This window comes from Leucoraja erinacea, chromosome 1, assembly GCF_028641065.1.
Source record: "Leucoraja erinacea ecotype New England chromosome 1, Leri_hhj_1, whole genome shotgun sequence".
NCBI lineage: Eukaryota > Metazoa > Chordata > Chondrichthyes > Rajiformes > Rajidae > Leucoraja > Leucoraja erinaceus.
In genome coordinates this window covers 149465471-149491986 of record NC_073377.1, presented here as the reverse complement: position 1 = coordinate 149491986, position 26516 = coordinate 149465471, and the positions used below count along the sequence as shown (strand labels likewise).

Genomic DNA, 26516 nt, shown 5'->3' with positions numbered 1-26516 from the left:
TTCTGTAAAATAACAATTTTCATTACAGTAGTTGCCATACTTGATCAATAAAATGGTGCACTTATCCAGTGTGCTCACTAATTTTGTTATTACTCCTTTTAAAACTACAGCAGCAATGACTCATAACAATGAATACCTACCAACAAGCCTCATGTTGCTATAACGTTTCAATCAAACTTCGTCACATTTTCCCTTTACAACACACTTTAATCAACACCCAAGGTAATGGCTTAAAAATTTCATTCACAAACTGAAAGTTCACAAGAATTGCACTTAATTATAAGTTGTACGTGCTAGCACAATACAAAGCAGTTGCGTTGTTTTGTACTCCATGGCGAGTCAGACCAGTCAACAAAAATAGAAGTCCCACGAAAGTTGAAAAACATTTTTAGAGCATCATAAAAGATTGGTTTAAACCAGCCCATGTTACCAGGCAAGAGCACTATCTATCTTGCTGATTGCCATCTGTAATTTTCACATCACTAGGAGAAAGTTCTAGAACAGGGTTCACAAAACCAGCATATTCAGAATTCCCATTATCATCCATCACAGCACTGACAAAATCATTTTCCCATTCTAGCCCAGTTGAATCATCCGATGCAGACAAGGGGTTGCTCCCAGGTCGACAACTGCTGTGCCTCATGGCTGCTTGGAGAATATCTTCCTCGGTTCGAGAACGCTCTCTCATTGGAATCATTCTGTTAATTCCTTGAATAACATTAAAAGAAACATACATTTTGGTTTAACACAATAGTATAACACTAGGATTCAAAATCAGTTTATCAAATCAGCACAGTGAAAATTATTATTTATTTCAAACAGAAAACCTCTGCCAATTTTAAATTTAATTTAAATGAACGAAAGCAATCATATGCACAAAACAATTTGCAGCATCTAACATTAGCTAAATAATAAGGAACTTCACATGAGTATTAAACCATTAGGAGAACCATTTGGCCTATCGAGTCTACTCCACCAATCGATCATGGCTGACCTATTTTCCCCCTCAAGCTCATTCTCTTGCTTTCTCCGAATAACGTTTGACACCCTGACAAAAGAAACTACCGATATCTGCTTTAAAAATACCCAATGACTTGGCCTCCATGATCATCTGTGCCAATGAAAACCACAGACTCATCACCCTCTGACCAAATAAATTCCTCCTCATCTCCATTCTAAAGTTATTTTATTCTGAGGCTGAGCCTCACGTTGTCAAGTTATCAAGCAAGTTTGTTGAGCTAACAACATTATACTTTCAAAACTCCATTAGATTTGCACAAGCAAAATATTTACGATGGAGAGGCAAAACAGGTGCATCAATCTCCTGTCCCAAGTTAAGCTGTGGGATTCTTCCTTATCTTAGGTCTGGATTCTCTTTCTGCTTAGGTGTACATGATGTTAGGAAGGGTCCAGTTGACCTGACGTACAAGCACATGTAAACTGATATAGCTGAGCAAGATAGTAATGTGGCAAGGCAAGAACAGTGAAAGCACCATCTTCTACGGTGCTAATGTGGGTTCATTCAGAATAGAAAAAGAGCAGTATTTTTATTTCTAAATGAAAGTTTTTCCATTCAATTTGAGGAAGTTGGTCAAAACCTGGCACATTAGAAGATGAAATGAAACATCTCCACTGGTTATCAATTTGTTTACAAAAGAGAAGAGAATCGCTAGCGGTGAAGGCTGTGGTGAGAACAAGTTATCTTGATCATGCTGGAAGAACTAAATTATATCATTAAATTGTAACTTTTTTAATAGATTATGGCTATTCATTATTTATATATATATACACATATGCACATATATACATACATATACATACTATACATACACACTATACATACATATACACATATATATACATCCATATATACATATACATACATATACATATCGTATATTAGCACAGAGCCTTTAGCTACATGGTTGTCTTCTTGCAAGAGTCATGGTTTAAACATATATTCAAATCTATGAAATAGGATAGTATGCAGCAGATATATTGGATAAAAACAAGCAGCTGCTCGTATTGCATAGACAATCCTGCTTTTGCCTGGTATAAAAATATTTATGTAAACCATTCATGTCTTGTGCTAGCTAGTCAACTATGAATACTGTAAGACACAAAATGCAGGTGTAACTCAACGAGACAGGCCGCATCTCTGGAGAAAAGGAATGAATGACGTTTCGGGTCGAGACCCTTCTTCAGACTCATTGATATGTATATTGTTACTTCATCTCGTTCTTGAATAGAAATTTGTAAAAGATTTGAAAGTCCAGTCACTCTACAACCTCCATCCTCCACCAGGAGGGTCTTAAAGCTGCAGAACCAGCCAATTTCCGTCTACCAATACTCTCCTCCATCTAGCAGAACAGGTCCATATCCTCAACAACTTCTCATTCGACTCCGCCCACTTCCTCCTAATCCAAGGCGTAGCTATGGGCACTCGCATGGGCCCTATACCTGTCTCTTTGCAGGGTACATCGAACAATCCCTGTTCCAGGCGTACACTGGCCCTATCCCCGAACTCTACCTCTGCTACATTGACGACTGCATTGGTGCCTCCTCCTGCACCCATACACAACTCACTGACTTCATCAACATCACCACTAATTTCCATCCTGCACTCAAATTCACTTGGACCATCTCTGACATCTCCCTACAGTTTCTAGATCTCACCGTTCCCATCACTGGAAACAGACTATTGACCGACATCTACTACAAACCACCCAACTCCCATAGCTATCTTGACTACATTTCTTCCCACCCTGCTTCCAGAAAAGACTATCCCCTACTCCCAATTCCTCTGTCTACGCCGCATCTGTGCCTAGGATGAGGTGTTCCATACCAGGGCATCGGAGATTTCCTCATTCTTTAGGGAACAGGGGTTCCCCTCTTCCATTATAGATGAGGCTCTCACTGGGGTCTCCGATATCCCGCAGCTCTGCTCTTACTTCCCCTCCCCCCATTCATAACAAGGACAAAGTCCCTCTTGTCCTCACCCTCCACCCCATCAGCCATCGCATTCAGCAAATAATCCTCCAACATTTTCGCTACCTGCAACGGGATCCCACTCCTGGCCACATCTTCCCATCTCCACCCCTTCCTGCTTTCCGCAGAGACCGTTCTCTCCAAAACTCCCTGGTCAACTCGCCCTTTCCCATCCAAACCACCCCCCTCCCTAGGTACTTTTCCATGTAAACGCAGGACATGCAACACCTGTCCCTTTACTTCCCCACTCGACTCCATCCAAGGACTCAAACAGTCTTTCCAGGCAAGGCAGAGGTTCACTTGCACCTTCTCCAACCTCATCTAGTGTATCCGCTGTTCCAGGTGTCAACTTCTCTACATTGGCGGGACCAAACACAGGCTCGGCGATCGTTTCACTGAACACCTCCGCTCAGTCCGTCTTAACCGACCCGATCTCCCAGTGGCTCAGCACTTCAACTTCCCCTCTCAATGTGACCTTTCTGTCCTGGGCCTCCTCCATTGTCAGAGAGAGGCCTAGCGCAAATTGGAGGAACATCACCTCATATTTCGCTTGGGTACTTTACACCCCAGCGGTATGAACATTGACTTCTAACTTCAGTTAGCCTGCTTTCTCTCTCCATCCCCTTCCCCTTCCCAGTTCCCCCACTAGTCTTACCGTCTCCGACTACATTATATCTTGTCCCGCCCCCTCCCGTAACATCAGTCTGAAGAAGGGTCTCGACCCGAAACGTAACCCATTCATTCTCTCCAGAGATGCTGCCTCACCCGCTGAGTTATTCCAGCATTTTGTGCCTACCTTTGGAAAAACAATTTATTCTGCAACTGTGTCTCATTCTTTCCTCTCAAATTTCAAGTCATTTTAAACCAGAATACAAGTGACTTTCAACTGCGTTCCTCAGTAAAATTGCATCATCTTCATCGTTGAATGATTGAAACAAGCTCGCACTGCTTCACTGCTGCAGTTCTATCTCAGTACATCAGCCGACAGAAAATGTCTTGCCTCACCTCAAATATAATGGGCTGCTCTGCACGCACAACAGTAAAGCATCTAGGGTTTCTAAATCAGTAAAGTGAGAGTTTAATGAAACATGACTAAGTTTTAAAATGTACAAATTACACACCATCACATCCTGTGGGAGGAAACATTAAAGGGCCTGTCCCACGAGCATGCGACTCCATGCGGCAAGCGCGACCTAACGTGGTCGTTTGAGCCGTACGGCTTCGCGGGGCCGGTCCCACTTCGATCGCCAGAGCCGTATGGAGTTGTGCGGAGCTGGTCTCGACATCGCCCAGGTCTCTGAAAAACTGACCGTGTTCAAAAATTCCGCGCGGCAACGGCCTGCCGGCCCGCAGCCGCCTCAACGGGCGTGTGCAGCGTCATGACGCCGTAGGCAGCATCTTGACGCCGTACGTCACGCGCGAACTTCCCGCGGACTTCGCTCGAACTTCACGTCACTCACTCGACCTCCGCGCGGCCCCCGCTTCCGGTTTGGTCGCGCTCGCCGCATGCAGGCGCATGCTGGTGGGACCGGCCCTGTACGGGGATCACTCGACCTCTGCGTGGCCCCCCCTTACGGTTTGCTCGCGCTTGCCGCATGCAGGTCGCATGCTCGTGGGACAGGCCCTTTAGGGGTTGAAAGTTGGCCTCAGGCCTTTGTGGTAAATGCACAATATAGTCGGTGTGTATTCCTTTTCCATTCATTGAAGTAAATGAAACTGAAGGTTTAGATGGCGTAGTCAACATTGACTCCATCTAGACCTAATGCTGCCTTGGGAGAGCAGCCAACATAATCAAGGACCTTTTCCACCCGTAATTCCCTCTGCACGCATCAGGCAGAAGGTACAAAAGCTTAAAAGCAAGTCCCCACACACAGGAACAGTTTATTTCCCTCTTATCAGGTTGCTGAATAGTCCTTCCAATCCGCCTCATTGTGGACATTGGAGTTTTTCTCTGGAACTGTTACACACCAATGCTGAAAAACTATACTCTGCATTCTTGGTATTTTTCTCTTTGTTTTACATGATGTGCTTGTATAAGGCTTGATTATATTCATGTATAGTATTATCTGATTTGACTGGATGGCACCTAAACAAAAGCTTGTCACTGTCTCGGTACATTCTCCAGAGATGTGGTCTGTCTCGTTGAGTTACTCCTGCATTTTGTGTCTTATAGTATTCATAGTTGACTCGCTACCACTCGAGCAGTTCCAATTTTCTTCTGCCGTTCTCGGAAGCTTTTCTACAGGTTGATGTTGTGCAGCCAACAATTTGTGAACCATTCACAGAAATGCTGCAGGTGAAATACATCTTCCACATTATTCCACATGTTCTTGCTGATTAGCTAAGAGAATGGAATAATGTCACAGTGACATTATTACATGTGATTGAGCCATGGAGTCCAAGGAAAACCCTTGCTCATTCATCAAACGCTCCAAGGCATTTTTTCCTTTATATTTGTGAATAATAACTGGTGCGAAATGCAAGAACGAAGGGGAGAGTTTAGCTGTCAGTTGAATTTGTAAGTAGAAAGCCTTTCTTCAATTATGCAAATCCCCACATCTCCTTTAATCTTGTCATTAATCAACAAATCAATTATTAACCTCCTTGCTAAGGACACAGGTCCTTCCTATTCATTCTTTCTAGACCCGAGTTTAGATATTTCAATTACATTTCCAGCCAAACTATTTAGTTCCACTAAAAATAACCAGGGACTAGGGCATCTCCCCTCATCGTTGACATTTTCCAGTATGAGAAAATATCATAAATCTCTCTGTACCGTCCCTATTGGTTAGGTTTAGATTTATAATTGTTATTATGTGTACAAAGGTACAGTGAAAGTTTTGTTTTGCATGCTATCCGATCAAATAAGATAATACCATACATAAATACAATCAAAGCAACGTCAAGTACAATAGGTACTTTTGAGCAAAGGAAAATGCAGAATCCAGTTCTCAGCATTGTAGCACAACAGTTCCAAAGATCTGCAATATCTGCAAGTCCAATGTCTGCAAAGGGATGGAGGTGAATTGGGCAGAACCCTGACTTATGGAAGGACCATTCAGATTACTGATAATCTTTCACCTCTTTCCTATATCGGCGTCTAGATCTGCAGGTGTTTGTTTCATCGAGTTCCGGTAAAACCTCCAAGTTCTTGTATTCTGTCCCCTGTTCCTCTACATTTCTTAGTACAATTTTAACCTTTATTATTCTGCTGCCTAGTTTGCTCTTCCTGGATGTACTACCTCACATATGCCAGAGACCATTTTAATTTCCATTTTTATGCCAACTTAATCAATCCACAAATGTCTTCCTGCAGCCCACAAATGTCATTCTCAACACCAACTTCTGCATTGTGGTCTCTACATTTACTTGTTTATTTAATTTTTAAAAAAAGACTTAAATGCTCAAAGTGTATGATGTGATAAGGCGTTGCTCAAATTTTAATCGTCACAAATTTATGGATTCTGCTTGGTTTAATGACTCATTGACATTGGCAGAGGTGGTTTACTGGAGCCAGTTTTACCCATATATCACATTTCCAGCTTCAGCACCTTGAAACAATTGAAAGCAGGTGGAAAAAAAAGCTAACAAATTGAAATAGCTGTACCTTCTTCATCTTCCCACTCGAGGTCCAGTGATGTACTGTCATCATTCGTTGATTTGGTTTTTGTCGTTAGGTCACAGCTGCTCTCAGTGTTTGGCGTTAGAAGCGCAGGCTCAGCCAAGACTCCTAGCAGGAAGGCGGGAACAATTCTTAGCAAGATGACAAATAATCCATTTTCAAAAAAACGGAGGTTCATGCACAACTTAAAAATATTCGATTCCTCACTTGTGACAAAACACTACATGATGTTTAATCGTATTACGGTTGATCCAACAACAAATGCATTGAATTTTTTTACCCCTAGTCAAAAGGAATCATTCATCCTAATTAATATGTTGAACATTACCAAAACTCACTTTTATAATTTGCCCGCTTAGAACAACAAACTGCCTTTATTAAGATTACATTGTCCCTTATTAAGGAATGGGGGGAGGGGAGAGGAGAAAAGCAAAATTAAGGGAAAAGTAAGAGTTTGGTGAAATTTGGCTCCATAATGTGAAGAAAAGAATGGATGGATGTTTTCAGGTTAAGAGGCCACTTGTTGTTAGATTCAATACTTACTTTTTTTTTCAGACGACTTGGGTCTCAGATGTAGATTACAGTTTCCGATGACAAACTGTTACAGTTGTTAGTTTCAGATGACAAACTGAATTTTATATTTTCTATCTAAAAAAAAGCGAACTAATTTTCCGATGTTTTTGGCTTAGTATTCCATTATATTTTCAATCTCAAATATACATTCAAGTTCACATTTATTGTCACATGCACCAATTGGTACAGTGAAATTTGAGTTGCCATACAGCCATACAAATAAAAAGAACACAATACACGATAGAGTCTAACATCATCATCCACCACAGGAGAATCAATGTTTCCCACTGTGATGGAAGGCAATAAAATTCAGTCACCGACAGTTAGCCAACATAATGACATTTTAAGAAAATGTATTTGGAAGAAAATGTTGGCCTTATCGTCCAGTAAGCAAACTTACTGTGTTGATTCCTGAATGCTTCAGATTGAGATTTTGTGTGATGCAAATATGATTCAAAGTCTTCTTCCCCTGCTTCACTGCAGAAATCAATAGAAAAATGAATCAGTAGAAATACTCCATTGAGTTAAGAACATCAACATTACAGATGTTTGGACCAGATTTGATAAATGTTTTTGGTCTCAGTAGGCAGCCATGCCAACTGCTAAAAGAAATCTGGAAATTACAGCTAAAATCCTCGTAATTAAAATTAATGGTGAAAAGAAACGGTCTGCCTGAATTTCCAAAATGTACTCCTGGATGGCAATGTCATGGACTGCTATAGGTTTCCCTCTCAATAGCAAAATGCATAACATATGAAACATTTATGATAATTGTAATCATCAATTAAAACATTTGTGACAAAATAACATAGATAGACTTCAGGAAGTGAAGCAGTCCACATATACCAGTTTGCATTGACAGTGCCAAAGTAGAAATGGTTGAAAACTTCAAATTCCTAGCAGTCAATATCATCAACCTTTCATGGACCACCCAGATTGAAGCAACGACCAAGGAAGCACACCAACGCCTCTACTTCCTTAGAAGGCTTAGGAGGTTTGGCATGTCCCCTACAACTCTCACCAACTTGTACAGATGCACCATAGAAAGCATTTTATCAGGATGCATCACAGCTTGGTTTGGGAACAGCTCCATCCGAGACAGCAAGAAATTGCAGCGAATTGTGGACGCAGCCCAGACCACCACACAAATCAACCTCCCTCTATTGACTCAATTTAAACCTCACTCTGACTCGGCAAGGCTAGCAGCATATTCAAAGACCGGTCGCACCCTGGCCACTCCCTCTTCTCCCCTCAGGTATAGAAGTGTGAAAAAGCACACCACCAGATTAAGGGACAGTTTCTTCCCAGCTGTTATCAGGCAACTGAATCATCCTACCACTTGAACCTCTTTGACCATAGATGATCGGACTTTCCTGGCTTTACTTTGCACTAAATGCTATTCCCTTATCATGTATCTGTACACTGTGGATGGCTCGATTATAATCATGTATTGTCTTTCTGCTAACTGGTTAGCACGCAACAAAAGTTTTTTCACTCGGTACACGTGACAATAAACTAAAACTGATCTGAACTTCGTCACAATTCCTTCCAATATGGTCCTTTCCAACCTCTTGCTGGGGGACTTGCTTCCAAATCACTGGCCTGGCCAAATGCAGCACAGTGGAATACACAGGACGAGCCTGTGCACGTAGGTGTCTCTGCTCCCAGAATAGTTAGACACAGGTTTACCCCAAGATTTATTACCTTTTATATATGTCACTGAAAAACAATTATGAATATAAAATAAAAATCTAGAAACCCAAACCAAAAAAGAAACATTGAAAATTAAAATAACTTAAAATCATTTTAAAAACACCCATTTTAAAATATTGAAATACATTTAAATTAAATGCTCCCAGCAGCTCATTTTTATATTGAATGAGGCAACATTGTACTAGTGCCAGGATAAAGGAACAGTGGGCAAGATTCCCTCAATCTTTTTCTCAGGGTAGAGGATTTAAAAGCTAGAGGGCATAGACTTAATGAGAGGGGAAGGATCTAAGAGGGACCTCAGGGGCAACCTTTTCCACTCAGAGGGTTGACCACATCTGGAATGAGCTACAGAAACGGATACAATCACAACTTTTAAAAGACATTCGGACAGATTTATGGATAGGAAGGGCTTTGGCTGCAGGGATATCGGCCAAATGTAGGCAAATGGGATTAGATCGACATGCCAACTTGGTAAACATGGATAAGGTAGGCCAAAGATCCTGATTCCATGCTGTACAGTTCTATGGCTTTATAACTTATTAGACTCAGAAATCACTAAACATATGGTTTTGCTGTTAAGGATGTCAAAATATCCACTATACAAGAAAAATAAACAAAAATAGATCCAATAAGTTAAAAAATGTTAATGGACAAGCTGATCCTAAAGGTTGACAAATTAATGGGGCATGTTTTTGTCCCAAGATATATATTTTTTAAATCACCATTTAACAATTAAAAGGAATTACAACAATTCCCAAACGAAGCTTGAAGGAAGAATTAACTAACTTTTGGGTGAATTATCAAATATTCACTATTAAAGCATGAAAATAAACCAATTGTAATCTCAATTTGTCACAGGTCAGTTGTGACGAAGTTACAAGAATCTTGAGAGGAAGTAATAATTTAAAATAAAAATGATGTGAGAGCCACAAATATGTGGTAAAAAAGTAAAAATAATTTCCAATGAATTTAGTCAACATTTTTTGAGATGACTCAAATATGGTAGATAAGGAAGTGTCAAGTTGATATTAGGAATCATTCAACAAGATTCTGTCCTGGAGACTAAACAAAATGGGAGCATGTGCAACTTCAGGCAAACATTACTTCATTAGACGGTGGAAAACAGCAGCAAAAAATGTATACACTCAAATTGGCAGAAGGAAATTCCCTACATTATGAAATAAGGAACTATAGATGCTGGTTTACAAAAAAAATGGTAAAGTGCTGGAGTAATGCAGTGGGTCAAACTGCCTGATTTGCTCTAGTTTCTCCAGCACTTGGTGATTTTTGTCACTACATTGGTGCCGTGAATGATAAATGATTTGGATGAAGGAGCAAGAGCTAAAGATCCCAAAATTTTAATTACAGGTCGTCAAACTAAAAATGTTATTTCTCTCTACAGATCCTGTATGAGCACCAGGTAAAGTCCTCTTCTAGTACAATGGGACCTAAACAAGTACTTATTCCAATATTGGAATCCAATATCAATGCAACATTCTCTTAGCTCAGCCTTGATGCATGCTTCTACAGTGCCCTCCATGATGTTTGGTTCAAAGACCCATCATTTATTTATTTGCCTCTGTAATCCACAACTTGAGATTTGTAATAGAAAATATCACGTGTGGTGAAAGTGCACATTATTAGATTTTATTAAAGGTCATTTTTATACATTTTGGTTTCACCATGTAGATATTACAGCAGTATTTATACACTTCCCCCCATTTCAGGGCACCGCGATGTTTGGGACACGGGGCTTCACAGGTATTTGTAATTGCTCAGGTGTGTTTAATTGCCTCCTTAATGCAGGTATAAGAGAGCGCTCAGCACCTAATCTTTCCTCCAGTCTTTCCATCACCGTTGGAAACCTTTATTGCTGTTTATCAACATGAGGACCAAAGTTGTGCCAATGAGTCAAATAAGCCATAATGAGACTGAGATACAAGAATAACACCGTTAGAGACATCAGCCCAACCTTATGCTTACCATAATCAACTGCCTGTCCTACAGATCAGAAACCCTCTTCATGAGTCAGATGTGGATTTGTCTATTACCACTGATCGCAGAAGACTTCATGAACAGACATACAGAGGCTACACAGTAAGATACAAACCATTAGTTAGCCACAAAAATAGGATGGCCAGGTTACAGTTTGCCAAGAAGTACTTAAAAGAGCAACCACAGTTCTGAAAAAAAGATCTTGTGGACAGATGAGATGCAGAATAACTTGTATCAGAGTGATGGCAAGAGCAAACTATGGAGGAGAGAAGGAACTGCCCAAGATCCAAAGCATACCACCTCCTGTGAAACACAGCGGTGGGGGTGTTATGGACTGGGCATGTATGGCTGCTGAAGGTACTGGCTCACTTATCTTCATTGATGATACAACTGCTGATGGTAGTTGCATAATGAATTCTGAAGTGTAAAGACACATCCTATCGGCTCAAGTTCAAACAATTGTCTAAAAACTCATTGGCCGACCGTTCATTCTATGGCAAGACAATGATCCCAAACAAACTGTTAAAGCAACAAAGGAGTTTCTCAAAGCTAAAAAATGGTGGCCAATCACCCGATCTGAACCCAATTGAGCATGACTTTTATATGCTGAAGGGAAAACTGAACGGGACTAACCCTCAAAACAAGCATAGGCTAAAGATGGCTGCAATACAGGCCTGGCAGAGCATCACCAGAGAAGACACCCAGCAACTGGTGATGTCCATGAATCACAGACTTCAAGCAGACATTGCTTGCAAAGGATATGCAACAAAACATTAAACATGACTTTCATTTACCTGACATTGCTGTGCCCCAAACATTATGGTGCCCTGAAATGGGGGGGCGACTATGTATAAACACTGCTGCAATTTCTACATGGTGAAACCAAAATGTATAAAAATGTCCTTTTTTTAAATCTGACAATGTGCACTTTAATCACATGTGATTTTTTCTATTACAAATCTCCAATTGTGGAGTACAGAGGCAAATAAATAAATGATGGGTTTTTGTCCCAAACATTATGGAACGCACAGGATGTGCATTGGCAGATTAAGAATAACTACAAAAACAGGAAGAACAAATGGTTCCTTTTTAAATTCAGAAGTGCTGACGCCAATTATGAAACTGCTATAACCACCAGGTAAGATTGGGCAACTAAGTCAAGTTCATTGCAGTTATTCATTTTCTCAACTCTCGGCATAGAGGAAGCACATGTATACAAGCTACAGAGTGCCACTGCAAACGCTACATGTTTAAGGAGGTCTTACCCTTTTTGCTGATCAGGAGTTGCAGCGGGCTGGGTCCTTTGCTTCATCTTGTGTAGCCTCTGTTGCTATAAAGCACAAAAACTGATTAGTGGATCATCTTTACATATGGAATCTTAATAAGTAGACCAGAACCCCGAGGGGGGTGGGAGAGAAACAAAATGTAGGGAATACTTCATACGTGATTCTGCAAATCAGTTATTTAGAACAGACTAAATATTAGACAGCTGCAAAGAACTTAGCATTTGTTGTAGAGGTATTTTGGGTACCAAGATCAAAGCTCTCCAGAAGTGGTAATACAAGTAGACAGAGTGGTAAAGAAGGCATATGGTATGCTTACTTTCATAGGTCAGGGCACCGAGTAAAAGTCAGAAAGTCATTATGTGAGGTTATCCACTTTGGTGGCAAGAACAGGAAGGCAGATAATTAACTGAATGGTGTCCGATTAGGAAAAGGGGAGGTACAACGAGACTAGGAAGTAACATTGTGTGTAATTTTGGTCTCCTAATTTAAGGAAGAACATTATTGCTATTGAGAGAGCGCATCAGGTTAATTCCCGGAATAGCGGGACTGTCATATGATGAAAGAATGGGTCGACTGAGCTTATATTCACTGGAATTTAGAAGGATGAGAGGGTATCTTATACAGAAACATATAAAATCCTTAAAGGATTGGACAGGCTAGATGCAGGAAAAATGTTCCCGATGTTGGGTGAGTCCAGAACAAGGGGTCAGTTCAAGAATAAGGGCAGAGCTGCCAAGTTTTGTCAGATCATTTCAGTATTCTAGTACCTGAAAATCAGTATTTTGCTGAGGAAATCAGTATTTTTATGCAGTGCCATTCTGCTGAAAAACGTTATATTTTATGTGCGGTCATACCCATGTAAGAGCACAAGAATGCATAACTTTGCTACCAATTGGCATGTCTTCTACGCACCTTACTTGACAGTGCATTCATTGCCATCTCTTTGTATACTGCTGTTTGAACGGCTGCTTCCTGCTTTTAGCACCAGATGATGATGTAGAAGCCATTTTGGAAGGCTCCCTCTCCCTCCCTCCCTCACCTTCTCCCTCCCCCAAACAGTCTGTGACCCATAGCGCTGTGGCCATAGCGCTTTATGTAAAGCCCATAGCGCTCCAGCTGGTAGTGCTATTTTTAGAACCCATAGAGCTGTAGCCGGCAGCTCTTCATTTAAATTCCCACGCGCTAAACTGACAGCACTGTTTAAGCCTGGAACGGGACAGACAGATCAAAGCTTACAAAAATAATCATCCAGATCTTGAAAATTAAAATACTAATAGATGTAATCTGCTATGAGTTTTAGAGGTACAGTATGACTTTTTATATCCTTGCAATTTTTAAGCAGCAAGATGAAACAGGAAGTCGGGCCGATTTTTTTAAAATCTTATCGCATTTCCGTACAAAATACGGAAAATCCGTACTACTTGGCAGCTCTGTAAGGCCATTTAGGACTGAGATGAGGAAAAACTTTTTCACCCAAAGTTGTGAATCTGTGGAATTCTCTGCCACAGAAGGCAGTGGAGGCCAATTCACTGGATGTTTTCAAGAGAGTGTTAGATTTAGCTCTTGGGGCGAAAGGAATCAAGGGATATGGGGGGGAAAAAGTAGGAACTCTGTAGTGAATTTAGATGATAAACCATGATCATATTCAATGGTGGTGCTGGCTCGAAGGGCTGAATGGCCTACTCCTGCATCTAAGATGCAAGTTTATGGAACTTTGGCTGGACTGTATTAGGAGTATTACGGGCAATGCTGGTCACCTCATTACATAAAAGATGTGGAGCCCAGCTTTGAAAAGGGTGCAGTGGATGTCTACTAGAATGGTGCCTGGATTAGGTGTATTAGGTTTAGGGGAAGGTTGATCAGAAATGGGTTGCTTTCTCTGGAATGGCAGAGGTTGTGGGGAGTTTTGATAGAGAGATATAAAATTATGAGAGGCATAGATAGGATAGACAGTCAGAACCTTTTCCCCCAGAATGGAAAAAAAATCTAATACTAGATGGCATAGCTTAAAGGTGAGAGGGGCAAAGTATAAAACAGATATGCAGAGTAAGTTTTTTTCCCACCCCCAGAGAGGGTGGCGAGTGCCTGGAACGTGCTCCCAAGGCTGGTGGTTGAGGCAGATGCGAAAGTGGTATTAGAGAGACTTGAATAGGCATATGGAAATGCAGGGAACGACAGGATATGTATTATGTATAGGCTGATAGGAGTTGGTCTTGGCATTAAGTTCAGCATACACATTGTGGGCTGAAGGGCCTGTTCTTGTGCTGTACGATTCTATATTCTAGGATAAGAAGTCAAGGATATTCAAAAGCCTTTATGTTTCTTACAAAATCATTTTAATGCGGCGCCTTAATCAAGATACTAAGTAATGCTTCGCAGAATTAGTCATTTTCTGTACATAACTTTAAAAAAAAAAAAATTTATTAAAGAGTTTGTAGTTCCATCAAATATTTCTAATCAGAAAATACACAGGGTAGTAAACAGTGTAACGTGCAATTGACAAAGAAACAAACAGAAGTGAGAGCTATTTTAATAGGTAACTTTGACTTGGAATATAATAAAACAAAAACATTAACACCAAGCTAAATTTAGTGAGAAATGTGGCAAAGAAGTTTGTCAGCATGGTACAATTTCAGGATCTTAGCAAAGAGAGATTGGTTTACAGAGGGAATTCTGGAGCTTCTGCCCCACAGGATGAAAGGGTTGATTGTGAGTAAAGGGGTGAAAGGAGTGGGAGGCACACAGAAGGCCAGAGTAAAAGGAGTGCAGCACTTATGGACAGTTGTGGGGGTTGAGGAGAGGCAACGCCATTGAGGGATTTGAACACAAAGGTGAATGCCAATGGCAGACAAATGTAAATCAGGAACTGAAAATATAAGTACTTTTGACACACCATCCACTTCTGTATTTCATTCTGTGACATCTATCTAAATTATGAACAATGATTTTCAGTATTACAAATTTCAGACAAAACAGACAATGACAGCTAAAATATAGTTTGTCTAAAATGTATAATTTGTAGCAAAATAGAAGACAAGAACCAGTTTGAGACAGCAAATAATCTGGATTAATAGAAGCATGGGAGAATTTCAGCTTACATAAACCATGACAGAGTCAGAGAAGATGACCACCTAAATTAGTGGTTTGAGGTAGATATCAAATACGGTTTGATTATATTAATGGGAACCATGCAGCACATCTATGACGGGATGTTAGACAGGTATTTTGACAAGGCAAAAATGGCGAGGCCAATGACACTGTTGTATATCTTGTCTTTTGCTCGTCTTCCTGAGTAAAGTAGAAAGTCCCATCAGATCGTTCAACGAATGATAGAAGTGATGGAGTAGTAGTGGAAAGAGAAGTACTTTCAAAAGATTTGGTTGGCTCCCAGTAGATAAGCGAAGAAAGGGACAAGGGCTGGATTTAAATTTGTTGATAACAATCTCTCTATATAAAGTCATTTTTTTCTTTCCCTCAAATTTCACTTTTGGCAACATTAAATTTCCAATACATTTCCTTAAGTGATTTGGACAGAGGCCTAGAAATTCACCCACATATGAAAATGTATTAAAGTTGTGTGTGGGACCAGTGTCAATTCTTTCAGATGCTATCCGCAATAGATTTTTGCATCACATAATTCTGTGAACGCAAATGGTGACAAAGTTTTTCACGAACTGCAAAAATAAATGTACGAGTTCCGTCCACCAGTGAAACTGGTATGTGCCAATTCATGTTGGTGTCTCAAAGCGGAAGAGATGATTGATGACCAAATCAATAATAAAACATTTTCATTCTCGCTGATCGCGGGGTCCAATGTGCGAATGCTTAAAGATAAAGCACGCACAAATACATCCATCCTAATTTGGATCAATCTCTGCTTCCTCTGGAGTGTCCCACCATCTGATTAATTCCAACTCCATTGTGTTAGCGAAACTGCTGATTGTACTCGCAGTAAAAGCTATAACAGACCAGACAATGTCACTGACACAGTAAAGACAACCTGCATCCTAAAATTGACCATGTCTCCAGCCAAATTGTTCCAGTATAGTTACAACTTTGGTATCTAACCACATATGTTGACCAATTATGTCTTGTACCTAAAAAGGACACATCTAATTTGGCTGATCACTGTGCAAACAGTCTACTCTTAAAAGTATTAGTGACATTGGTATCAAGTGGCAATTATTCACCATTAATCCTACTCACCATTACCCAGTTTGGGTTTCACTTGCAACGCTGAGCTTCAAATCTCATCACCAACACATCAGAGTCCAAAAATGAAACAGTGGGCTGAATTCCATAGTTAAGGCATGACTGACTGCAGCATTTGACCAAGGGTGGCATTGTGTACACACATTAGTTGGTTGCAGCACTTATTCCAGCTGCAGGATGTCAACAGCAGTTCCTCAAGGCAAAAGTAGGAATGTTTGCAGATAATGACACAACATTCCATTCCACCTGCAACCCCTCAGCAAATGCAGCTGCCCATGCCCCAATGTAGTCTTGCTGCTTAGTGGCAAGTACCATTGGTGCAACAGAAGTGCCGGACAATGATTCTTTTTAAGCAACGATTCTCATTCACACGACATGATTATCACTGCTGTGACTCCACAATATCTGCGTCCAGCAACTCAAAATGAAGCAACCACAATTGAAGTTACAAGGGCAGTTAAGAAGCAGTATTCTGCATGAGTGGTTCACATTATACTGCAAAGTCTCTCCACCACATGAAGGACACAAATCAGGAGTTCATAGAAAGGTCTGAAGAAGGGTCTCGAACCGAAACATCACCCTTTCCTGCTCTCCAGATGTTGCCTGTCCCACAAAGTTACTCCAGCTTTGTGACCATCTATGGTCTCCATTAGCCTGGACCAACAGCTTACATGTAGCTCGATACTATTCACTTGATCATCATCTCCTCCGGGTTGGCCCGAATGGTCCAGTATGAGTGGGCCACCATCCAGCAGCTTGATTGTAGATACAGGAGTTTTCTACTGTGATTAGAACAGCAAGCAAATCCACAGGGAAGTCAAGACTGCTGCTGAATGCACCATTTATTGTGCATCCCTACTTGGCACCAAGGTGGTGGTGAAGAGACATCATTCTGACCGCTTGTGGCAAAAGTATTCCAACAACGTTGTGGGGAAATTCCACGGTGAATAACCGATCAAAATGAAAAGGAAAAATGCAGAGCGAAGGATGGCACGCACACTTTTGGACCTCTTGCTGGTGTTGGAATACCCAAGGGACAGTTGCCCTGATCCTCCTAGATGGTTCAAGGCAAAGATTTTCCTTGCCATAAGGAGGAAGCTTTGTTCCTATGTATTTGGTACATGGTGTGGGCACGAGGTGAATGGTGAACTGCAATGAATGCTCAGAACCGGTCATCGGGATACCTATGGATATCAGGCTGATTACTGTAAATAAGGCAAAGCTTCTTCAGCATCCTTAGAGCAATAATTCTCATCTCCACATGCAGTTGTTCAGGTAGAGTGGTTCAGCCCATTACATTTAAACATGTTATCCTTTGGCTGTCTTGCTGCAGGGATGGATGGATCCCAGTGCAAAGCTTCCAAAGACTCATGGACATACACCCTCCAGGTCATCTGCTCCTCTTTATGCGATCTTCGCAGTGAAGCTGTCGACTTAGATTCCGCTCCTGTTCTTGCTGGAGATCAAGTAGAATCAAATCCAAAGTAAACATTAAAAAATGTTTTCAATTCCAAAAGGCTCAGAAATCTCTAGAAGCATCAGAGCGTCAAAACTTAGTGCTGTTGACCCCAAAACATTATGTCCGACAACCAAACCAACTCATCTTTAACTGATGCGCCCTTTAACTGACACAGGTTGTTCTGATGGTTGAGATATCCTATGATATCTGTGAGATATCAGAAGGCAGATAGATATACAGAATAAAGGGGCTGTCACACTGCACGACCTAATCCGCGAGTTAAGAAGAGTGTCTTCGATCTTCAAGCTAGAGGGCACTCGCCTGGAAAGCCCCGAGCTGGATTGACCGTCCACGTTGAAACCGCGAGTTGGATCGACCGAACCGCACGCACACACCGCAAAGGCAGGGGCCGGGGAAAGCTGTCTGAAATTCACACCTGCGATGAAGGTAAAAGACGGCTGCACAGTGTATGGTAAGTCCTTTAGAGAGCGCGGGGGGGGGGGGGGGGGGGGGGGGGGAGGAGAGGAGATACTTTTAAGAAGTATAAAGTTTAGCGGGCATTTTACCTACCAATAGGTTTCCCTTAGTCCTGAAAACGCCAATGAGCCAATCAAAATGCCCGGTCAGCGAAGGAGATTGCCTACGGCTGCCCTCGACTGCCTGTAACTACATAGCGACCCCACTCCACTGCACTACGAGTCAAAAAGAACCATGCCGACCAAATTTTACTCGTGGAAAATTTGTCAACACACTGAAAAATTATCCGTGACCTAGCTGAGGCCACGAGCATGCGAGAACTCCCCTCGAGCATGAAGGAGAGTTCCAATGACCTCATAGGACCTCCTAGGACCATGTATCAACCATGCTGCGAGTTTGAAGGTCGAAGACACTTTTCTAAACTCGCCGATTAGGTCGCCACAGTGGGACTGCCCCTTAAGGGATAGTATAAAGTATAATAATAGTGTAAAGTAGTAGGATCGCATAAAACAGTATAAATACAGAATGCATCCTGCGAGATAGCCACAATGTATGCCGACTGTACACAAGTGAATCAATTTCACATGTTTGCAGAAAACTAACCTCACCACAAAATCAGAATTGAATGTTGCATCATGTGGGGAATGTTACAATTTTGTGTTGCAATTCAGATCCATACATTTGAAAAGTACAAGTTAGGTGACTGAATTTCTAGGCCACAATGTTTAAAAGTTTGCAGATGTACAAATGCTCACATTTTGCATCATATTTCACTATAAATCAAGTTATAGCAGACGATGATGTAAAAATTCCACGGACATTTCACTAGTGAACAATACAAGCGTGGAACTGAACTGCTGAAGTGGCACATAAATGATGGTATATTTGCATTGTCAGCTTGCCCTGCTCTAAATATAAAGTATTCTTTAATGCGAGTGCCATTCTAAGTCACGTAGAACACCTGGCACTCTACCTACGATTTTTGATTGATAATATTGCCACTATTGTAATTCAAACAAATCAATTCTTCCGGTGTTATGATCAGAAGACAGTTAGATTTAGAAATAATCTATTCGAGGCCCGAGGTCGCAAAAGGGGACCCGGAGTGGAGGGCCGTCGAGAACAAAAGGTGTGGGCCCCGGTCTGTGTGGGGGGGGGGGGGGGGGGGGAGGGAGCAAACAAAAAAGGGGGTACTTTGTAATTTTGTCGGCGTCCTTTACGTGAAGACTCTTTGTACACCTAGGTATTCAAAACAAAGCATCTCACTGACTAAAAGTATCTCATCTCTCTATAAAGCAGGGTCGGCAACCTATGGCCCCTGGGCCGAATGCGGCCCGTAACCCAAAATCATCAGGCCGCAGGTGCATTTTTTTCCTCCCCGTAATTATCCGGCCCGCAGAATTCCTTCAGCCCCGGTACGTCCCGGGACGGAAGACGCGGCGCCCAGGCGCAATGACGCAAAGGGGCCTGCACTGGTGGCTACAATGGCGGAGCCGCCGAGCGCCGAGTTCTGGCTGTACCGCATCCTGCACAAAGCCGCCTGCACGGCCACGCACCTTCTGTGTCTGGGCTTCACTGTCGGGATCGGGGTTGTCAACAGGCCGGGGACGAGTGAGTACGAGTACTTGAGCCAACTTCCTTCAGGACCGTAGGTACGCCATGTCCGTGAGCGCCCGTAACTAGGAGCCAGTGCTCCGGGTGGTGTCCTCGAAGGTGCGGGATCTATGTGAACACTTGATTTGATGTCTGCCATCCGGGGCGGGATCCATGTGTACACATGGTACATGTGGCCCGCCATCCGCTCACAGACATGCGTTCTGGCCCCTGTGCAGAACAAGGTTGCCGACCCCTGCTATAAAGTATAATAAGTGTAAAGTAGCAGTATAGTATAAAATAGTATAAATACAGAATAAAGGATGTAGCCAACTTTGTGCTGCAGCTTGAAATGTAATCACATTTTAATTTAACCAAGTTGTAGCACAAAGTCGGTTCCATTCTTCAAACTGTACTGATCATAACACTGGGAGAATTGCTCAGTGTAGGTTACAATTAATGTCAAGTTTATCAAATGAGAATCGTATAGAGGATGGCAGACACCCCCGTGATGAATATGTACAGCAGCACAATGATACCATCATCTTTTCATCTGTTCAGTAGCACGATTCCACAATTGTGTTCTTCAAATACTGAACAGTAGTAGTGCAACTTCTGTGAAATGTTTATGTCATCGATGAGTAAAACCTGAAAAGTCATTGTTAAATTGTTAAACGGTAAAAAAAAAACGATGAATAGGATAATTCCATGAGTAGTAGCTCTGCTTAGTAACCAAAAGTTTGTAGCCTCATTTTGCTGTGGTATTATATTCCATTTGCATGCTTAAACTGGAATGTTGTATTATTAATGTTTAATGTTTTGTGACATTCTTAATTGTTACTGTATGTCGTGTTGTTACTTGTGAGCGGAGCACCAAGGCAAATTCCTTGTATGTGAACATACTTGGCCAATAAACATATTCATTCATTCAAATTGTCATACAGACAGCTCCAAATTAATGTTATTCTATGTCTCATTCAACAAGTTGCAGTTTTGTAGAAACAAGTTTTGTTACTGTATTTGATTACCCTATCTGTTGAATTCAATGTAACATCTGTGATGAAAGCAGGTTTGTTGCTTTGGAGTTGTAAACAATAATTAGAAATGAATCAATAGCATACGGGTGCGATATGAACAAGACGTGGTCTTTAATCACTTTAAAACATTATTGCTGATGTTTTAAATATGCTCTGCCAACAAGATGTGGGCAAAGAATGTTTCAGCTGAGACACCAAATAGGGGCTTCATGCCCTCACCTCCAAAAGCTTTTTCTGCATTGCTGCCCTGGCTGCTTCACGCTGTGCAGCGTAAAATGCTTCTTCGTCTATCCTTAACTGTTCCTCTTGTGCAGCTAACTGCGTGTAAATGAAATAAAAAGGGGTTAACAAAAATTATAAACCTCACTAAAGATTAAAAAAAACATTACAAATACTATTGAGCAGCATATTAATACAACACAAAATATATAAACAGAAATTAAAGTGAATGAAAAGGATATTATAACAAATTGGGAAAAGCAAAGTTAAATGAAATATATACATAAAACACTGTAACCTCTCCTCCTAACGATGGTGAAATATGGCTAATTTCAATCCATATTGCACAACTTCATATATTTTGGACATGAACATGGGGATCCAGGAGAGGGAACCAAAAACCAGATGCAAGGTGTTGGCAGCTTTGGGAACGGGTCAGAGGCAAGGTGTAATTGGCGTCATAAGGGGAAAAAAAAGCTGTTGGAATTTCAGGGTTGGGGAACCTCTGTTCACACAAGCCTGGAGCGATTGGGTTTGGCAGCCAATGGTGGATCTCGGCCAGAGGCGGTTCGGGGAGCGGGGGTGGATAGAAAGGGAAAGGATGGGTGGTAACTTGTGCACAGCCAAGTGATAGAAGATACCCAGTCGGATTTACCTTATACAGTCCAGTTCTTGTACAGGACTTGTTGTAACGTGAATGACCAGAGATCACCACTCATCACAACGTGGTTTAGTTTCCCCTGAAGTGCTCTTAAAATAAATCTGCCGGGGGTGGTGATGGAAATTGGGTTGAAGTGATCATTCCTGGTGCATTGCAAATACCAAAATTGTAATCATGCTTAATTCCTGAAATGTCCAGCTTCAATGCTGGAATGTTGGAATTAAAAAGGCCGTGTGTTTGAATTTCTATGCAAATATGTGCTATTCCTCACATTTGATTCAATGGAACATCTTTGCAATTTATTTCAAGTATCTATTCACATTTTCGTGCAATTGTTCTCCTTAAACATCCAAATTCTAGCCTCCTAACTATTTTTTTGTCAGATGACTTAATTTTAAAACACGTGTTCAATTTAATATTAATCATATCTGATTCAAAAATATTTTTTATCACTCGAGTCTTTTCTGCAAGCAGACAAAAGTAAATTTTTGCAACCATTCTGACAAAACTAATTGAGTTATAGCATCATTTTTAAATTAATGCTGCACCCTTTCAAAGTCGCATCCTTTCCATGGTTAGGCCAAAATGTTACACAATTTGAAATTGGGAAAACTACTTCCCAACATACTATTATCTATTTAATTTGAAATTTATTCCGTATCCAGTGTACAACTCGAGTCTTTTTTTTCCTCTCTTCTCAGCAGCAAGTAAGCGTATTTGTCCTTTGAATTCACTGCTTAAAAAATAGTGAATAGTCATTACCCTTTAAGGAAAGAGAATGGTGGTAAAATGACAAACACTTTAAATTCCAACATGATGGCAGTGGTTAACACACTTAATTAAACCATAGAAACATAGAAAATAGGTGCAGGAGTAGGCCATTCGGCCCTTCGAGCCAACACCGCCATTCAATATAATCATGGCTGATCATCCAACTCGGTATCCTGTACCTGCCTTCTCTCCATACCTCCTGATCCCTTTAGCCACATCTAACTCCCTCTTAAATATAGACAATGAACTGGCCTCAACTACCTTCTGTGGCAGAGAATTCCAGGGATTCACCACTCTCTGTGTGAAAAATGTTTTCCTCACCTCGGTCCTAAAAGATTTCCCCCTAATCCTTAAACTGTGACCCCTTGTTCTGGACTTCCCCAACATCGGGAACAATCTTCCTGCATCTAGCCTGTCCAACCCCGACCTGCCTACATTCCCTTTTAGCATCATTATCCCAACAGAACAACTGCTGATATTAGAAATGTCATTATCTATAAAATAGTATTTAAATGCAAAACAAAATAACATCCAGCAGAATTCTAAACGATATGCACCATCATTTGAACTTCATTCTACGAATTTCAAAATATGCTCCTGGGAGCATCTTGCTACTTGATCAACAGGAAGACCATGTTCCCAAAGTAGCCTTTGTCATACATTTCTATAGTTGGCATATGTAATGTAGGGGAATGAGGTAAAACAGAGAAGCATCACGTTCCTTACGTTGATGAACTTGGATAGTCCAAAAAATGTGCCTGGGATAGTCCAGAAAACACTGTTGGACTCTGATCTGTGCTTGCAAATTAATTTATAAACATCATTTGGAGGAGTCACCAAAAGTGACGTGGTTTATATTTAAATGGCATTCAGGAAAGATAATCTTATCGAGTTCTTTACATTTCTTCATTTAAAAAAAATTGGTTGGATTTGTCATAATTTTAAGGCATGCACACATGACAAGATTCTGAAGAAGGATCTCGACCCCAAAACACCACCCATCTCTTCTCTCCAGAGATGCTGCCTGTCCCGAAGAGGTATGTTTCTATGTTTCCAGCATTTTGTGTCTAAGATTCTGGAAAATCTTTGGAGTTTTAAATTAATATTTTAACAGATATCTAAAAAATACATATACATGCTTTTTATTTAACAAATAACACACACAAGGAAGTGCTAGCACTCTGCACTCACAGTACAGATATCAGAATCTGAAATAATGAGAACAGTTTGAAATATTTATACCACAAAGGCTAATACAATATTAGATGATTTTTCATTTTTGATTCTGTACATGTATTTAGTCCAGGCACTTCTCGGCTTGAATTCAAATATTGTGCTGCATAGTATTATAATTGGACTTCACTTCAACCTCCATGACAACAACTCAGATATTTATGTGCATGCAAGTTATCGACCCAAAATGATGAGAAATGACAGTGATGCAAAATAGTATTTCTTTCCTACCCTATTATTTAAGGACAAAGTAAATGAATAGTGCACTTGCCAGTAAAATGGCTTAATCTCAATTGGTTCAATGGATATTTAATTGAGATTGTTCTACTCTGAAAAATATTAACAGTCGTAAAGACTTAGGATGAAAATGGGTTATGTCACAGGACTATCTAACATGGACTCATTCCCACTAACCTCAAGCTCAAGTGCATCACAGTGGAATTGTGGTAGAGTTTATGCAAGCCTCCAGCGGATGCATTTTAGACAGACGGTCCGAGTACTTTGGGAATACTTTCCTACATTTCTTAGTGGTTCAATAGGAGAAACTATAATTTTAACAACTACGCTAGCCTAAATTTATATTCAAATAGGTGAAAAGGTTAAAGTCTGGAACCTACAGGGTCACCTAATTTGCTGATTTGCCACTTGCATCAATACATTAGTTATAAAAAGTTATTGATTCAGGAGAATGAAATCATTAGACAAAGCTATTGTGGCAGGGAATATATTAACTCTGCTGTTCATCTGTGATCCCAAGGTTGCTTTGCTCTATATTCCAACCTGCTCATGACTTTGGTTGAGTCAGCTGGAACACAAGATGGAACACCGCATCCAAAGTTTGAGAGAATGCAAAGAACATAATATTCCCAGAGGATTATTAATTTCCATATGGAATATGGTTCACTGGAATCTAATTTTCTATAAATTTCTAATGTATTTTAAATACCCATTTAAGAAAAATCAATCGCTAAATAGAATCTGAAAATTTCATGCAGAATGCTTCAACTTCGATCCTTCCAGATCACAAATGCATCCTCAGCCAAAGAAATTCAATTACCCTAAGCTTTTACACATTACGCAAAATGGATCCATGAAACCATTTCCAACCAAAATTACCACTGTAGAAATTACTAATATGGGTTCATGTGCAAGTGCAAATCATTCTCGTTTTGTTTTAAGACACAGTGAAAGTTTATGCAATTTAATACTCATTAGCCATTGAATTATTACTTTCTTATACTCTAGAATTCATTATATACACAAAAATTACCAGCAAGCAATAAATGGTACTTCAAATCTCAACCATCAAACAAACAAAATCTGAGGTAGACATAAATGCTGGAGAAACTCAGCAGGTGAGGCAGCATCTGTGGAGCGAAGGAAATAGGCAACGCTTCGGGTCTAAGAAGGGTCTCGACCCGAAACGTTGCCTATTTCCTTCGCTCCATAGATGCTGCCTCACCCACTGAGTTTCTCCAGTATTTTTGTCTACCTTCGATTTTCCAGCATCTGCAGTTCCTTCTTAAACAAATAAAATCTGAAATGTGACACCACTAAAAACAGAACTCACCCGCAGTGGACATTCCTCTGCAAACTTTAGATTTGGAATGGGTTGGTGCTGAAAAGGGCGTAAAATTGGGCAGCCCATTCAGCTGACAATTTATGCAGAATTAAAGTAGGACAGCTAATATGCTTCGTGTATTCTCTGGGGTTATGCAAAATAAATCCAATGCTCCTTGGTTTCAAGCAAGGTGAACAGTACCAAACAGAAAATGGGAATATTGTAAAATGTTACAATATGCTTCATAATACCACTTTATGGACTAGATATGCAGATTCCATTAAAGAGTAGAACAGCTCACCATAAGATCCAATACAAATTATCAGTATAGATTTTGATTTCGAGCAAATTTATATACACTCGTTATTTTAACATTTAATTTTCAATGAGCAAACTGAATTATCCGTATAGTACCTCAGTCTGGAGCTGTGTATCCACTGCCACTTGCTTCTGAGTAAGTGTTTCATACTGTCTACTGTGAAGGATTTGAACTTCATCTTCATTGATTGGTCTGCAAAATTGGAACCGCAAAGACTGTGGCAACTGACAGGTATCAGAAACATTATAGTTATTAGGACAAACACAACATAATAAGAGAGAGTGCTTGTGACAATGCTTTTTTTTTGTGGGACGTGAAGACCTTCACCATAAACTCGACAACCCTCACTAACCCATCATCTTTTACTTGTTCCTCCACGACAGGTTTTATACTGGTTTACTGTATCCATCACAGAAATTATTCTTCGAAAGACAACACACCTCCCCAGTAGCTAGATTGAAAATGTCACAGTAAGCACGATCTTTGCAGACAGCTGCTGCCAAGTCTTATCACATAATTCAGGGCAAAAAACACCATATTTATTTTAACTGTTCCCCACACAGATTTACATTGCGGATTATTTGACTGAATACTGGCGTGACACACAGAACCTACTAATTGCACCAAAATTAACACGGTGAACTACTTACCTCTGGTTGGACCCTGGACTTTCAGTCTATAAAAATAGCATTAAAGAAAACAATATTAGTTTTTTTAAATTAAACTTATTAACCATTAAGCCTGTGGCATTAACACTATGATTTTATTCCATTTCAGTGGCAGCTTTCTGGTTAAAA

At 40.6% G+C, this 26516-nt stretch overlaps 1 protein-coding gene across 2 annotated transcripts in view; it reads right to left on the bottom strand.

The window, feature by feature from the left end:
* The window catches only part of ap1ar (adaptor related protein complex 1 associated regulatory protein), a 75160-nt gene continuing 48644 nt past the window's right edge, over positions 1 to 26516 (bottom strand). Inside the window, exons 4-10 of one of the 2 annotated variants that reach the window (XM_055645580.1) lie at positions 26370 to 26395; positions 25815 to 25911; positions 21175 to 21273; positions 12157 to 12221; positions 7584 to 7660; positions 6596 to 6718; positions 1 to 708 (exon numbers count right to left, since the gene is read on the bottom strand). In XM_055645580.1, the coding sequence (XP_055501555.1) occupies positions 443 to 708; positions 6596 to 6718; positions 7584 to 7660; positions 12157 to 12221; positions 21175 to 21273; positions 25815 to 25911; positions 26370 to 26395 (753 nt within the window). In that variant the 3' untranslated portion in view covers positions 1 to 442. The remainder of the gene's footprint in view (positions 709 to 6595; positions 6719 to 7583; positions 7661 to 12156; positions 12222 to 21174; positions 21274 to 25814; positions 25912 to 26369; positions 26396 to 26516) is intronic. The other variant, XM_055645591.1, reaches the window with a different exon arrangement.